General features: G+C 36.6%; 1 protein-coding gene across 1 annotated transcript in view; it reads right to left on the bottom strand.

Annotated features, from left to right (window-relative positions):
• LOC115917877 overlaps window positions 1–17689 on the bottom strand; it is a 73417-nt gene that overhangs the window by 25375 nt on the left and 30353 nt on the right. The window contains exons 16-32 of the mRNA XM_030992623.1: window positions 15619–15870; window positions 14820–14936; window positions 10879–10978; window positions 9914–10060; window positions 9050–9234; window positions 8073–8158; window positions 7414–7525; window positions 6627–6701; window positions 5713–5880; window positions 5196–5279; window positions 4392–4468; window positions 3896–3957; window positions 3733–3788; window positions 3125–3309; window positions 2694–2797; window positions 1179–1322; window positions 179–340 (exon numbers count right to left, since the gene is read on the bottom strand). Coding sequence (XP_030848483.1) covers window positions 179–340; window positions 1179–1322; window positions 2694–2797; window positions 3125–3309; window positions 3733–3788; window positions 3896–3957; window positions 4392–4468; window positions 5196–5279; window positions 5713–5880; window positions 6627–6701; window positions 7414–7525; window positions 8073–8158; window positions 9050–9234; window positions 9914–10060; window positions 10879–10978; window positions 14820–14936; window positions 15619–15870 — 2116 coding nt within the window. The remainder of the gene's footprint in view (window positions 1–178; window positions 341–1178; window positions 1323–2693; window positions 2798–3124; window positions 3310–3732; window positions 3789–3895; window positions 3958–4391; window positions 4469–5195; window positions 5280–5712; window positions 5881–6626; window positions 6702–7413; window positions 7526–8072; window positions 8159–9049; window positions 9235–9913; window positions 10061–10878; window positions 10979–14819; window positions 14937–15618; window positions 15871–17689) is intronic.

A 17689-nucleotide genomic window follows, 5' to 3' on the forward strand; every position in this document is an offset into this window, starting at 1 on the left:
ACGCTTTTGTTTTTAAATGTGGTAAACGACAAAGCTTTTCCACAAATATGGACAAGCCTCTATCATACATGCTTTTGTGTTAGCTCACAAAGGTACAATTTCTGTTAAAATCCAATCGAGGCAGGATGTTATTGCGGCGAGAACTTTGCAGCACTCAAAGTGTTGAGTAATCTAATACCTTGTTGATGATCCCTTGATAGAGGTTGAGGGAGACATCGGCTTTGAGAGCTAGAGGAAGTCCATCAAAGAGAGAGTCTGGTTCTACACCCTTGGTCCTTAACCACATGTAGTTGTAGTAGACGTCAACGTGCTGGGCCAAGGATTTCTCTACACGCTGATCCTGTATGTGGGCAGAATGGACAAATGGGAAGTTTTAAGAATCATACTCTGATACTCGAAGATAAATTATTAGTAACAATGATGAATACTATATAACAAATAACATTTTGAGTTCATATATTCCACAAATTACTCAAGTTTATATTGATTTAAGAAAAATATACAAAGCATAATGAACAGATTGAGATCTAGAATAACAACAAAAATGGAAAAATGTGGAGGGGTCTACTGAGAAAGTATGTGTAAAATGCCATTACCAGTACCATTTTGAATACCATTATCAGTATCATTACCAATTCCTTTTAACAATACTATTACCATTAACAATCCTAGTACCAATACCATTACCAATTCCTTTACCAATAATATTACCAATACCATTACTACTAATACCATTACCAATTCCTTTTACCGATACCACTACCAATACCATTACTAATACCATTCTCAGTACCAATACCATTACCAATTCCTTCTACCGATATCACTACCAAATACCATTACTAATACCATTCTCAGTACCAATACCATTACCAATTCCTTCTACCGATATCACTACCAAATACCATTACTAATACCATTCTCAGTACCAATACCATTACCAATTCCTTTAACCGATACCACTACCGATTCCTTTACCAATTCCTTTTACCAATACCATTAGCAAAAACTATAATAAAAACCATTACCATGTATTACCAAACCCATTACCAATTCCTTTATCAATACCATTACCAATATTGTTACATATACTATTACCGATACCATTAGCAAGACTATTACCAATACCATTACCATGACCAATACCATTACTATGTAATTTAACACCCTTTCTTTACCTTGAGGTATCTTGCAATAGCAGTAAGCTTCTCCTGGTATCGTGCTCTCTGGGCGTCTGCGTTGGCCAAACTGGCTGCTACGCTAGCTATGATGTACCCGAAAAAGACAATACCAACGATCATGGAGAAGAGAGCCAAGATCATCTGAGAAGAAAAATCATTGGCAGATACCATGAGAATGATAGAAATTCAAAATGTAAGTTTTAAGAAAAATTTGCCTTTGTCATCCTTTAAATTAAACAATCTTCAATATACTCTTTGTTACTTGCCACATTATTCTCATATCATAAAAACGACACCTATATCTGATTTATTTACATGTAATTAATATTTTTGAAATGTGTATCACCTCATACATATCATCTCATTGAACTATGAGCCATATCGGTACAAATTTATGTTTTATGTTTAAATGATATGCCCTTCCCTGGCAAATCCATTGTCCTGGTCCATGTATACTATATTGTGATATATGTCTGTATGAGAATGATCCATTTGTACCAGTCTATTCTAATTATGAAAAAAATATTATATATATTTATTTAGACCATGTTTAAAGTGACTCGGTAACATTGTTGAAGGTTGATGAAAAAAATTGCTTAATTTTGTATAAAATGTTACTTACTATATTCCTTCTACTATACTAACCCTCTGACATGCAAAAAATCCTGAACAAATTCTCAAACCACAAAGATATCTATGGTTTTCTTTGAAGGCGTCGATGTGAGGCACCCTCTACCAGTGATTAATAGTAAATTCTCCCAACCATTTTTGAATTTTCCCAACCGTTTTTCCATGAGAAAAATACATAAAACAGGCTATACAAATCTGTCAACACTTAACTGTCTGGAATGGAATGTAGAGCCATTTTATTGCTTTGTGACGATTTACATTCACCTAAAATGTAATTCAATTGTCCTTGTCTTGATGCTGAACAGGCTTTGACAAGAAGCAGAATAGAAGTAGAATAATATAGTTGGGAGAATTAAGGAATCGATCAGATCAGTTTTTCCCAATTTGTACCACGAATAATGATCCGTTTTCACTCAAATTTTCAGATTATCTTTGATTGTACATCTAGCATTGAAGTCACTACCTAAGCACCACTATCTCTCATCTGAACAATGTTAGAAGTCCCTTTAAAGTATGATTATATTGCATTAATGGTTTTGTGCTCACATGTAATGACATAAGTAAATACTCATTATAATTTTTTTTTTTAAAGCAAGAAAAAAGCAAAATTAAAAATAATTTGAATGTTAAGAGTTGAAAAAGGTTTTGTTGCATGCTCTTTGCTCTATTTAATGACAATGATTATAAAAAAGCAGACAAGAAATCCCTAACAAACTGACCCCCTCCCCTTTCCCCTAAGAAATATACAGAGATATCATGTGCAGCTGAATGATGCACATTGGCTATCTCTTGTAAAGAATCTACCTGAATTAAAATTGCTTAATAATACAGGTATTTTCTCATTAACTTTGAGCACAAGAGCACCAAATTAGGTAAGCATACCTCGGAGACACTGTTGGCATGGATATCTCCGTATCCTACCGAGGCTCCGGTGGCTGAGGCCCAGTACATACTAGTCACATATTGGGCAGCAATTGGTTGGTCATCTATTATGGTAAAAGAAAACAAAAATAAAAACAACATATAAAATGAGTACACTACCTGTGACTTGACATATTTATAGAGATAATTGCTTTTCTAGAAAGCCATAAAATTTGAGTTTTTCCAGATAATTCTTAATGTCTTATATATAAAGCCATTTATGTGTTTTTCATGATCATCCCACTTCAGATATCTTATCTAATATGTTCCTGTTTTGAAGATTACATACTATCATTGTTATGTTCACATATAAATAAATTAATGAATGAATGATTTAAATCAATTATCTTAAGTATTACTGTGCTTCTGCTATAAATGGCATTGAAACTCACAGAAACTTGTGTCCGTTTTGGACGTCCAGGAGTTGTTCTTGCAGCGGTGGAAGTTGGTGGTGATGAAGCCGTTGAAAGTCTCGCCGGTAATCGGATACTTGAAGACCGGTGGACAAGCATTCATGTACCACATACACGCCAGCATGTGAATGAATAGGACCATGTAGAAGAAGAACTTCATCATTCTGTGACAAAAGGGAAAGAACAAACGGAAGGCAATGAAGGGAATTGTTAAGTTCTGATTATGATCAAATTTTCAGTCAATCCGGTCTTCTCTATAAAGGGTACCTCTCTGCAGTGGTCGATTTTGTTTCCAATGTGTGGCCTTTATAAACAGGATTAAGTGACCACTCAAATGAACAAGGAAAACTGTCTTTATTGGCAGGTAGATTTGTTATAGCGACAGGTTCTTTTAGTACTGGTTTGCCAATGGAAAAATGATGCTCAAAAAGTGTTTTTTCAAAAATTATTGATAGATAAAATGTGTAGTCTTGACCATTCCGTGACAATTTTGTATAATTCTTTGAAAATTCTTTTTCTTGTCAAGCTTATCTATCATGGGAGATAATAAACCATGTTGAAATCAAGTGTTTCTGGCTTTTTCTTACCTGATGTTTCCTGTCAAATTCTGGACATCGGACTCCAAGTAGTTGAAAGCAAGTGGCTGAAAGATAGATACAAGAAGTACATGGTATTCAACAAAAATTACTACATCTCTTCATAATATCTACATACAAAATGGTGGTCGTACATCATTAGCAAAGTACTTACCACTCTGTATAGCTGCAGAAGCCTGTTGATTCTCACCAAGGCATAGACATGAATAGCTTCCTCTGCGATACAAGAACATAACGACAGGACAATGAAATAAGAAATGTGCCATGAGAGCTTTTTTTAGAGAGTTTTTCACACTAAACAACTGAAACAGATAGCATTTAAATATACATTAATTTTGTCTGATGTTGTTCTCAAGCTAATAATGATGAATTCAAACATATCACTTAAAAATGACAATGAAACTTACTTCATGAACTCATGTACTTATGGTGATTCATTGTGAGCATTCCACTATGATTTATAGTTTATTGATCCTATTTCATTTTTGTAATGATGACATAAAATTGAACTTTACAGTAGAGGGAAGAATGAAACGTGAACATGGTAAATTTGTTGTGTATTTAAAAGAGAAAACTACAATCCATAATGACATTTAAATCAACTTCAGGGAAAAATAGAAAGTGAACAAGGTTACTTTTCTTATACTTACGAGAGAAATTTCCAATCAATGCGTAAGCTATCAGCTCGGTTGGGAAGCAAGCAAGGACGTCAATCAGGAAATTGGTTCTTTGAGAAAATGAGAGAAATATCATGAGTTATTATCATATTAAATCGATTGCATAAAAGAATTGGCTGTTCACAAGCTGGAAATGTGTAATAAGTCCACCAAAAAAGGTTCAACATACCTACCGTCTGTTCGGAGCCAGAAGGTGTGATGTTTTGTGTACAAATCTATGAATCTATGCCCTTCTGGATCAAAACAGATGATGTAATTCATGATACAGACATGTTGTAAATTTCTTAGCGACTTTTTACAATAAACTGTATTTTTTCTCATTCATGATCAGGAGATTTCATCCTCCCTTCCATCAATACTGCCATTCGGTATAAAAGACATTGAAAATTCCTGCAGATTTGATGAGAGCAAGAATCACTCCTATTCATAAAGGGGGGAAATTGGAAATCTTTGACCAATATCAATTTTCCCACGGTTGTCTAAAATATTAGAAAAGGCAGTGCATAGGCAATTATTTATATGCTGTCATATCAACAATCAGGTTTAATGGTTATTATACTCAACAACAACTTGTGTCACAGAGAGAATATGGTAGAATATTTATTAGATGACATGAATACAGGTCAAATAACTGGTGGTGTTTTCTGAGATTCAAAAAAGACTTTTGATGTTATTCCCCTTCATTGTATTCTTTCTAAGATGCTGTATGATGATACAAATGATAAAGAATATGCTTGATAATGATGTTAGCACACGACATGACATGGTACTGCTTACCTCAGATAGTGCTTAGCAGTTGACAATGGATGAGTGACTAGCACGTTGCTCTCATTGTAGAATGCAGTGTGGAACTTCAGGTACCTGTTCAATGAAACAAAGAAGTTGTCATACCAAGCTCGAATCAGTTTAGGTAAGTGTAAGTTATAGAACAAATTATATCTCACAAAGCAAAAATCTAGCAACATGATTGGTCTAAATAACTTCAAAATGAAAAATGATAGATTGCATAACTTGACAGTCATAGTGATAGTAAAACAACCACATATGTGATAGTATATTTTTGCTGATGCTGAATAGGCTAATGGACAATGGTTTTGCAAAATATGCGTATGCTAATGTAAAATAGGTCAAAGCTGAGCGGAGTCTGCTGAGGGCTCACAATCTGTCAATGGAGCAGATTGATGAAGGAAAAGTTTATTTCTTGGAATAGAAGTTAGTAATTAATTCTAGTCAACATAATTTGAAACTAATTAGGTTTTACTAGTATTGGTAACAAATTATTTGCAGTTCTTACATGTCAACGAAGCAGATGAAATCTAGGCCGTAGGTGACGACCCAAAGTCCGATGTTCATGTGAAGGAAAGCCGCTTGAAGGGTTACCGTGAAGGCAGCCAGGATTGCCACAGCAACACGGATCGCTTCCCAACGCTTGAAGCATGTTCCATTCGGGATGAAAGCACGACTAGTTAGGTTGATGAGAAAAAATAATAGAAATACAAATCTAGAGCTTATATCTATATATTATATAACATTGAACTAAACGAGGCATACAAGTACATTGTGATAACGATTCATATACCCAGTAAGCTATAAATGCAATGACAAAATAAAGAAACACAGATATAGAGTATCAACAGTTCCTTAATTGAATTTAATATTGACATCTTTATTATTCTCCTTATTTCATTATTATTATTTTTATTAAATTATTATTATTATCATTATTAGTAGTAGTAGGAGTACTATTATCAGCATTATTATCAATTTATTAACATTATCAATATCATTATTATAATTAATATAATTATTATCATCTTTGGTATATTGTTTGTTAGATTGACACAAACAATTGTTTTGTTTTGTTTCAAATCAAGAACTCTTGTGCTTCTGTGACACCATCCCCTGTCCTTTCATTACTAAATGCTAAACAATATAAATAACATTATTTACAATCTTAATGGTTAGTACTTAGATCACCGATGCTTGCCATGAATATATATATATGTTTACAACCATTAGGGCATTAACTCATATACTTTAACACAGAGTTAATGCCCTTCTAGCTCCAGACAGGAGACATAATGAAAATCTTGAATATAATCATTATAATAATCCCAAGAGTATAAATAGTATGAGTATTTTGATGACTGGGCATAACATGGGGTATCCGTTCCTTCCATTGATGAAAGGAGCAGGGTATTTTTATACCTCATGAGAAGTTTGGCAAAGAGACGACTCAGCAGACTTATTTCCTGGAATGGCTCCTGGAAATCCTCACTTTTCCTGCACAGAAGAGACGCATATAGATATCAGTACATTATTAAACATCAGAAATCATGATTATAACGATAAACGTATTTGTGAGAGAAGTTTTCAATTACGATACCATCTCTTGTCATTCATTTATCCATATGAAAGGACTTCTTCGACACCAGATGTTAAGGTCATTGAACCATTTCGGAATGTTAAAGCCTGTCTGCACTAGATTGGCCAGGATCATTGACAGGTGGTTAATTCATCAAATCAGCTCTCAACTAACATACGAAAAGGGGGATCATGGGGAACCAACAAGTACCGCTTAGGCATTGTTTGGTATATAGAGGGCACAAGTAGCTACAAGTAGTGCAGTCCCGCTTAAGAGCTGTATAAGACTAAATATTCAGGCTGGTTACAACTCTGCCCATGGTAACCATACAGCTTACAATACAGAGAGATGCCACCAACGGTAAAGAGTGCATTCAAGGAGTGATTAGGAAGAGTTATTAGTTTTTTAGGTTAGGTACTTCATTTCTTATCTTTCTTGGTGATCCTTTTTTATGTGTTTTTATGTTACATATTGTATCATATTGTATCTTGTTTTCTTAACGGGTTATCCTCTTACAAGGTGTGTTTCTTTTTCAGCCACTGCCTTCCTCACTTTGTATAATTCATGTTATGTGATGTCATACATTTGTCTGCTTATGTATTTAAATGAAAATTGACACTTGAGACTTACTTGTCAAAGATCTTGATGGAGATATCTACGGGTCTGAGAGAGGTGGCTGCAGGGTAGAGAGACATGTCCTCGGAATCCTCATCATCCTCTGGCTCCAACACAGTACCAGGAGCTGTCAACAACAACATCACAATAGTTATGATCTGGGCCCTGCCTTACAAAGAGTTAGGATTGATCCAATTCAATTGGAAGTCCTCCAATCAATCGCAAGTTTGCAGTCTCCTATCTCTTATATAAGTAGATTGATATCAATTGCAAATAAGTTGAGATTGATATCAACTCTTTGTAACACATGTCCAGATTTATAAATCCTATGACATTGGCTGGCCTTTTGTCGCAAATGATTTATTCTTGCTTTGCCATGAAATTTTTCTTGTTTCAGTTTTCCGAAAAAGTAAATGGAGCTTTCCTATCAAAATTTGTAAGCCCTCAAACTAAGGTTTGAAAACAAAGTTGTGTAAACAACTTTAACAAATATTCATTATAAGTTAGTAAACTATTAGCTAAAAACATTGTTACAAACGATGAGGCTACGTAGTACATACACTTGAACGCTCTCCCGCAGTAACCATGTTTTTAACGGCATTTTGATATGTGATTAATGTTTGTGAGTCTAGCTTCTAAAAATTGCTTGAACGCACCCCTAGATGTTGACTTACTGAATTCAACTGGTTTCTTGTCTACTTTGGATGCATCTCTCAGCTCTCTCAGATGGCCTTGGTTCCTTGCTGCATCTGAGAATTGCCTGTAAACACACAAAGAATAGACACAAAATAGACAAATGAGTGATCCAGGATTTGTTTAGACTAGCATTAATTATCACAAGGAGGAAAATATAATATCAAGGTATAGCCAAGACTTATATACAATGGTGCTTTGCACCCAGGTGAGGTAAATGGGTACCCGGTAGGAAGAAATTCCTTGAATGCTTGAGCACCTTTTCATGGTAGCTCGGGTAGAGCCGGGGTAATGATGTGATTGCCAAGCCCTCAGAACAGTAGAACAGTAGGAATAGTGGCAAGGCTATCCTTGGTAAACAGGACATATTTATAACAATATATTATTATTATTGTGGGTTGTATAACAGATACTAATGAGACGATTGCTCCAGTTATTTCTTTCACTCAAAAAAATCCAAACTTCACCCCTGGATCTAGCACTATACCTGAAGCAAACATGAAACCAAATCATAACCGTAAGCCAAACTTTCTATTTTTTGACAATTTAAAGCCTGGAGTAATCATCTCTAGAAAAATGATACCAGACAGAAACCCTTACATTTACTCAGTAACATTGCCTCAGATTCTGAAACAAAGCCTTAATCATAATTATAAACATTTAGGTCAGTCGGGAATCCCAAGACTTTTACAACTTGCCAATAGCCTGTCTGATTATCAAGATATTTATGATTGGAAATCAAAATTTCATTGGTATAACACTACAGTGTATTAGGGAAAATGAGTATGGGAAAACCAATCACTCAAAGATTTTTTACTTCATGAGGCACTTCATCATCATTTTGAAGAGCAATTTGTTTGGGGCTCCGATATTACACCATATCACAGACACTGATTACATGTAGAGCCATGCATCTCATATTTAACATTATATTGTTAAACGATGCCTTTAAACTTACTTCTCAATCAGAGGGAAGAACTTGAGCACCCGGTCGAGATCCACTCGCTTCAGCATCAACAATTCACAGTATGATGCTGCACGCACGGTGGCCGTGCGGTAATCCCCAAAGATTAGGCCAACCTCGCCAAAGTACTGGCCAGGTCCAATGTTGCTCATCACATGATTGCCGTCTTTGGACAAAACCTGGGCGGAAAATGTGACAAGAAAGCATGTATTCGGTTAAAGAGAAGTTTGTATAACCTAGTTAAAGTGCTAGAAAGATTTAATGTTGCTCATCAAGAGGTTGCCATCTTTTGACAAAACCTGGGTAGGAAGAGCAGGGAAATGGAACAAGGCAACACGGATAAATAGTAACAATATTGGAAATGAAGGTTTTTACAACTTTTCACATGTAATGGCAAGATTCATGTTGCTCATATATTGGAAATATCCATGGCATGAGTATGGACAGAAACAAGAACTAATTTATCAAACAGCATATTACGTTAGGGCTCAGGGCGCATTGTAGTAGTTACACCAAAACACTGCTGAAGAGCAAGGGAACTGACATGGTTAAACGAAAATTGAGTTCTAGGTAGGCTCACCTCAGATCTTCTGATAAGCTGCATGTACATCCTGCATGTAGCTTCAAGTTCTAAACATGATTTCTGTTTTTACAGGAGCTCTTTCAAGATTTGTTGCAGTCAGTGAGATTTCATCACAGTGATTTGGATACGTCTCATTTCATTTACAGTTGTCCATCAGAGCCCCCTTTAAAGTTTGTCTAATGATTTTGCTTACTAGAGCAAAATCAGTCATCATTTAGGTGTTTATTGTTACTTAAATTATGATAAATTCTAAATTGAGTTCTTGGTTGGCTTACCTCACAGGTACCTCTTCTGATGAAGTACATCTCGCGACCCATATCCCCCTGATATACGATAACATCACCAGGCATGAAGATGAACACATGGAGCTTCAGTGCAAGCATGCGCAAGAAGTTAGAGTCACACTCCTTGAACAGTGGCACCTACAACAAAAAAAAGCGAACATTAAGCACGTCATGATCATTGGATTGCTTTACGTACTGTGTTAAATCCACCCCTCAAGTTGTCTCGTCTTATGTTTGGAGCCAAAAGGGAGTCAACTCAAAGAAGACAAACATCATTGGTAAATATTGGTACATAGACCCTCAGAGCACCATCAAATATCCAAACATATATCAGAACTATTAAAGACATGTAGCTTCAGACCAAAGACATGTGCAGGAATTAAGAAACGATGACACCTGTGAAACAACACACACAAGACAAATATCAACCCCGTTTTTATTTTCCCCTTTTCTGTTTCTTTTTTAGCTTAAGAAAAAAAAAAAAAATCTCTAGTCACAAAGTGTGAAAACAAGAATTAGAATTTCAGAGGTTCACATATCATCTGCAGCATTGTAAAGGGGGCTATTATCTAGTCCATTGCCTGGACAATTTCTGTGTCGCGCGCCCATTCAGCTGAGGAAATAACACACCCTCAACGCTAAAATAGAGACAGTCCTTGCCTTTCATTCTTACCCTCGCTAGTGGCAGGGATATTTTGGGGAAAAGCGCAATCTGTGTGGGTTTTGTGATGTGTATAAAGGACAACATAGATGAGTGAAGGACAAAAAATATTTTAAAAACGGGACAGAATCTGGGTCCTGTTTCATAAAACTTGTTACCATTAACCAATTACAGGGAATGTTATAAGCTACTGAAATTGTGGGATTTGATTGGCTGAGAGCAAATTTGTCATAGAATTTCAGCATTTGTTAATGATAATGAGTTTTATGAAACAAGGCCCTGGACTAGCTATTACCTTGCTGAGTGTCTCATGTACATCCTGGTAGGCGATGTCCTGCTGGAGCTGAATGGGCATGTCATGCATGACACGCTCTCCACCAGGGATAGCTTCTCCTCTGTCAAGGAAATAACAAGTATGCAGGCCGGGGTAAGAAATGGTTTTACTCAATAATCATGAAAAGAGCAATGATCAATTTGTACCAAAATTAGGGCCAAAGAAAAAAATCTATAGTGGAGGGCTGGCAGGGCGTCAAATAAGATCAATTCTTGAATACCTTCCATACAAAAAGTAAGGATTTTTTTTTCCATTTTGGTAGAATGAAATATACCTTGTCAAAACAGGCATGCACAAGACATTTGATGCAGCTTTTGATTTCCAATGCTACATAATATTGTTAAACTTGAAATGGCTCGAATGGAATTACTATTGATGAATTGATTACATGTCAACACATAGTAGCTAGGGGGCTCAGGGCCCGTATTCAATAAACTTCTAAAGCTTGAAATCTAAGTACTTTTTCTTAAATTTTGGCTAAGAAAAAATCTTAGCCAAAAATCGTATTCTATAACAGCAATGGGGACTTAAGAAATTTGCCTTAAGATTAAGAAGGATTCTTAGATTTTATCTAAGAAAAAGGACTTAAGTAGCATGTCGTATTCTAATACAATCGAGATATCTAAGATAAGTAAGAAATCTACCCTATATTTAAGCATACTACGAGGATGCTTAAATGGGGCTTTGGCACCGGCAGCTCAGTGATGCTGCAAGCAACCGCTTCGGGTTTCGATCAAATGGAATAAAAACAATGCATGCAGCGCGAGCGCAGGTTATCAGTTGACCTATATAACAACGTAAGCTTCGCGTAATACAGCGTCGACGGCGCAGCGCGCAGGAGCGCATAGGCTCTGTGTACTTGTACTAATTATGTATGTTTGTTAACTAAACGAGTAGTAGCATACATGCATAACACTAAATCATGACATGGCTGTCGTATATAAAGAAACCATCTCTTACTTTATTAGTCTTTGGCGCTAAAGTATGGAAACAGGGAATAATGTGCAATCGGCATAATATTAGGTGAGAATTTGTTATAGTATGAGTCTGATAAAGGTTACATCTAGCCATTTGATTAATTTTAGGCCATCACTATTCAACTATTTAAACTATTCAACCAGATATTGGAAAAGCAACAGATTCCAACCACTTGGAAAGAGGCAAAAATAATTCTTTTATACAAGAAAGGTGACAAAGCTGATGTCAAAAACTATCACCTATCAGCCTTCTATCTCATCTGTACAAGATCTTCACCAAAGTAATCCAAAATAGAATCAAAGATAGATTGGACTCAAATCAACCCAGAGAACAAGCAGGGTTTAGAGCTGGATTCTCAACAACAGACCACCTACAAGCTATAAATCAACTAATTGAGAAAGCAAATGAGTACCAACTTCAACTATGCCTCGGATTCGTAGACTACCAGAAGGCATTTGATTCCATCGAACACACAGACATGTTTGATGCCCTACGAAAGATTAACATTGAAGAAGGGTATGTGCGCATCCTGGAAGATATTTACACCAACGCAGTAGCCAGAATTCACATTGATAATGATGTATCAAAGGAGGTCAAGATCCAGAGGGGAGTCCGACAGGGAGACACATTATCTCCAAAGATATTCACAGCCACTATAGAGGAAGTATTTAAAAAGTCGCATTTAAATGGAGGAATAAACATTGATGGGGAAACGCTTACTGATCTAAGATTTGCTGATGATGTGGCCTTGATCTCAACATCAACCAAAGACTTGGAAGACCAGCTGACAGGTCTCAATAGGGAGAGCAAACGTATTGGCCTAACTATGCACAAAGAGAAAACTAAATATATGACTAATTATGACACAGATGAAAACATCGAGATAGAAGGTCGAACGTTAGAGAGAGTGAGCAGTTACAAGTATCTGGGACAAACTTTGAAAATGGAGGACACCACAAAAGAAGAAGTTATGATGAGAGTAAAAGCAGGATGGATGAACTTTGGAAGATACAAAGACATGTTGACCGATAAAAACATACCCATGTCACTAAGGCGAGGCGTCAAAAATATCGATACCAGCAGGCTGCCGCCTCACGTATTGGCGCATCGAGGCTGCAATTACGGCCGAAGCCTGGCTGGGGCAATTATTTTTCACTTATTAGCCCAGCCGGCTTGCGCCAGGCTGGGATCTGAGGCTCGGTTTCCATTCGAAAGGCGGCAGCCGGCGCATGCTTTTGTTCGGAGACCATTATGGTGACATCATGAGTTAATTGAGGGTCCTACCGCCAGCGGTAGCCGGCTGAGCTAATTTAAAAAATGCAGCCAGGACGCACAAGTGCAGTTAGCTGCCGCTGGCTGGTATATTTATTTTTGACGCCTCGCCTAAGAAGAAGAATGTTCAACCAATGCATTCTAACAACTATGACATATGGATCAGAAACATGGTCATTGACAAAGGATCTAGAACAGAAGCTTGTGACTACTCAAAGAGCTATGGAGAGAAAGATGTCGCATTTATCTCTGCGAGACAAAATCAACCACAAAGTCATACGCCAGAAAACAAAGGTTAAAGACATCATGAAGAAAGTAAGAGAATCAAAGTGGAGATGGGCTGGGCATGTAGCAAGGCTGCAGGACAATAGATGGACAAATCGTTTAACAGAATGGCAACCAAGGGTGGGAAAGAGAAGATGAGGAAGGCAGAAGAGAAGATGGAGAGATGACCTAACATCATACATAGGAACGGCCGCTTGGACCAGGACAGCTAGAGACAGAAGAGAATGGAAATTTCATGAGGAGGGCTTTGTCCAACGTCTGGATGAACTATAGCCTGATAGATAGATAGATAGGCCATCATAACAGTAGACGATGTAAAACAATGAAAGGGTACGTAGGTCTAGCTCCAAATCCAATGCTAGCGCTGGTCGGCCGGCTAGCGACGGCGCTCCCTTCATACTCACAGACCCTGCGGCTGCGACATAATAAGTAAGCCCGGTTGGGCTCCTCGGAGTTGTTTGACAGAAAAGTATAAAAAGCCTACAGTGGATGTTAGATCTAGCCTCAGGTGGTCTTGACTAGACCGTTAGTGTCAGTTGGTCAATCCCGAAATAATTATGTGAGCATCGTTCCTCCCTTACGCTCTCCCATACATGTTAGTGTATAATTTTCGTGCGGTGCGATTTTTATTTTAACACGCAAATTACATAGGCAAATCGAGTTGCAATTAATTCGCTCGAGTCGACCACATCAACTTTCCCACATGACGTCATCGGGTCTAAGAATTTGTCTTATCTTTCGTCTTAGCTAAGACAAACTGCTTTACGTGTTTAGAATACGGCTAAGGCAACTTTCTTAACCTAGACAAATTCTTAGACATTTTCTTAGACTTAAGAAAAATGTCTTAGAAGTTTATTGAATACGGGCCCAGGTGTTTACCCAATAACACTTATTAACAGGTGTTGTCAATCACCACGACTAACCTTCGGTTTTTCAATATGACTAACAGGCCTTATCATGTATGTAATGGTCTACATTTTCCACCAATCCCCAAGATGGAAAAAAAAACATTGCTTACATTTTTGTCACCCGAAGACTCTCTGAGAAACTGGGGCTATGGGTTAGCTGTGTGCAAGACTTGTAAAATCATTAATGGTATGGCCACCAAGTCTGGTGTCAGCAAATGATGATCTTTTACTCTTGGAAACTGATGACCTTCTCTCTTTTAAAGTGATTTATGCATGGGTAAAAAGAGGGCAGCACACTGAGCCAATGGGTATTACGCTCCCGTGCATGCACATACTAGTATCCCTTTGTGCGTACGTCCGTACAGGAGCATAATACCTTTTGGCTCAGTGTTCGCCAAGTTGCCTACTTCACGAAGGACTATATATACCCACGCATGAGCATTTTTTAAGCAAACATACCTGTGTCTTCTGAAGACCAGACTGAGATAGTTGACCACCCTCTGTTGAAGATCTGGAGTCAGGTTGTGTTTCTTCATGAAATCCTGAGCGGCAAACAGCTTCTCCTGGAAACCCACTCTGTAGAAAGCAATTAAAAAACGATGGAAGGATCTAGACAGGTATTCTTCCAGTTCTTCTATATATATCTTTATAGTTTATCAGGTTTAAATGAATTTGTCACAAATGATTCTTTTTAATCAGTTATTGACCAAATCACACCTTCACAATTTACATTCACATTTTGAATTTCAGGAACAAATTGAGCTCTTTCTAATTTAGTCAAATAATTTAACTCTTGCTTTTAGAACCAGTAGTAGTACAGCATGGAAATGTTAATCCATTGCCTGTCAGATGCTTTGATTGCACTGCATTTTTTCCTTTTAGAACGATAGAACCTAAAAGTACTTGACAATTAAATCAATCAAAGCAACATATACAAAATAAAGAAACATATAAAAATAGAATTGATTAAAAATGTTACCCTAGGGGTCTATACTACAATTATTAACAACAACAGGTTGAAATAAAAAATATTTTTATTTGCTTGTTTCTGTAGTTCAAACTAAGCTCAGGAATTTTTGTCTCTTTTAATGTTTGGATTATCTTTTTTTTCTCCTGAAAGTATTCAATATTGAAATGTATTTTGTCCGATTTGTTTACAAAAATGAAAAAGATCATGATTATAAATCCTCGCCTGTACACCATAGTTAAAGAATACATGAAAAAAAGTCATCACCATTTAATGCTACTCATCACTAACCTTGGGGCATCAGAGTTTGCCAGCGTAGCAGCGATGGAGGACAGGCAGTAGCCGTAGAGGAGGAGTCCCACGAGCATCGCAGCCAGGGCGATGGCGCGGCCGATGGTCGAATGCGCGCTGATGTCTCCGTAGCCCGTAGATGTCATCGTTGCCGCAGCCCAGTATAACGATTGAATGTACTCGTGTGACGGGAGCGTGAACACCTCGTCCACCGGCATGTCCACGGCAGGAGCGGCTTGCGCACCGTCGTCGCTGCTCGAACATCGCGAGGGAAGGAAAGAAGATTAGTCGGATTAAAATCACAAACTGACTCGAAATTACCAAATGAGAAGAGTAACAACTGAGTCAGAACGAACCCAGGTAATTCTACGGATTCGACAATCAACCGAACCCATAGTCCAATGACCCTCATAATAAAAAAAAATCTGCATTTCGTCAGAAATTGATGAAAAATTTACACACTGCGGTATGAAAATGAACGTAGTCTCCACAAATGCCAAAATGTATACCTAATACCATTTATTTACAAGTCATAAAGCGGTATTACTGCACACACTGACATTTTTAGTCCGTTGGACCACATTTTAATACGATACATCGTTCATTAATACTTTAAGGATTTCAACTCCCATAAGATATATTAACTCATAAAAAAAGTATAATTATATACAGCCTTATATTAAGACTTATTATCTCTGAAACTTTAATCCAATAGGAAGTGCCAACAATTAATAATCGATTTAGGCTTTCGTCTTTGAGTTTGACACAACTCCTCTTACAAAAATGCTCAATGAAAGTTATTTATTCTTCTTTTTCTTGGCGTTGTTATTGTCCGGGTTTTATTTTTTTAGGGGGGGGGGGTAGACATCGGAAATATTCGTAAGGATGTTCAATATGATGTTTAGATGATAGAAGATGAATTTAAAATAAATTTAAAAGCTTAAAAGAGCCTCATGACCAGGAACATTAGAATTTCATGTCTATCTTTGGAAATATCGACTTTAATCTAATTATACTTTACAGGCAATTTCTGGGAAGTTTTTCCAGTTGTACGTATATACATATTTTGGTTATGACATAGAATACCGTGAGAGGAACTGAAATCAAATAAATTTACTCACCTGTAACGTACATTTCAATAATAATCAATATCTACGAAAAGTATATGGATTATGATAGTTGTAAGCATAATATCGGCCTATGCTAAGAAAATTAAATAATCTAAGAAGCGCAAGTTAGTTGAAAGTCTATTTGATACTGTCGTATTCTAAATGAGAGTTTGCCCGCAACCTAGGTATTAGTTAAGCGGCTACTGAATAGGCCTGTCTAGAAGCTTGCAGAGTAGATAGCCAAATTGATATGATATGCGATAGAAGAAGCATAATATGAAGGCAATAATGAGCATGATAAATAAAAATGATAACAAACACAAATGGTAGCCACAACCGATGTAAAAATAAGTAGATAAATAAATAAATCAATAGATCAATGAGAATAATAACAAAGCAAGATCATACTTTGGCTATTTAAAACGAAGCAGAGACAAAAAAATAATAATAATAATTACAATACATTTGATTTTGACTGTATGGACTAATGAAGCTAATGATGAAAATACGATTTTTTTTTAATTTTTTTTTTTGTGGGGGGGGGGCGGCTAAAGAATATAGATCTGATCAAAAACCGTTATCTTCTTCCTAATTAAGAATCATCAGAGACTTTCATTTCAATGATTGGAGCAATTACTTTTTCCTATTTACAATAGATTTATGATATTGTATCTCCATAGTAAAATCAGATCCGTATACAAACTATCTTTTGTTTTAATAGGACAGAATGGGAAAGAATTATCCACAAGATATCTAGGTTGAATATTTCCTTATCTTATGAGAGTCATGACTAGCCAAATATGAAAAATAATTACATACTATACTGTCGGTTGAAAAGGAAAAACGCAAAAAGATGATTTATGACGAAAATCTGAAGAGCAAACATTCATATGGGCTGTTTCTTCGAGTCAAATGAAAACTGCTTTTCAACTTTGATTTGACCATGCACAAAAGCATGAACA

The sequence above is a fragment of the Strongylocentrotus purpuratus genome, unplaced genomic scaffold (genome assembly GCF_000002235.5).
Source record: "Strongylocentrotus purpuratus isolate Spur 01 unplaced genomic scaffold, Spur_5.0 spur5_scaffold_20, whole genome shotgun sequence".
NCBI classification, from domain to species: domain Eukaryota; kingdom Metazoa; phylum Echinodermata; class Echinoidea; order Camarodonta; family Strongylocentrotidae; genus Strongylocentrotus; species Strongylocentrotus purpuratus.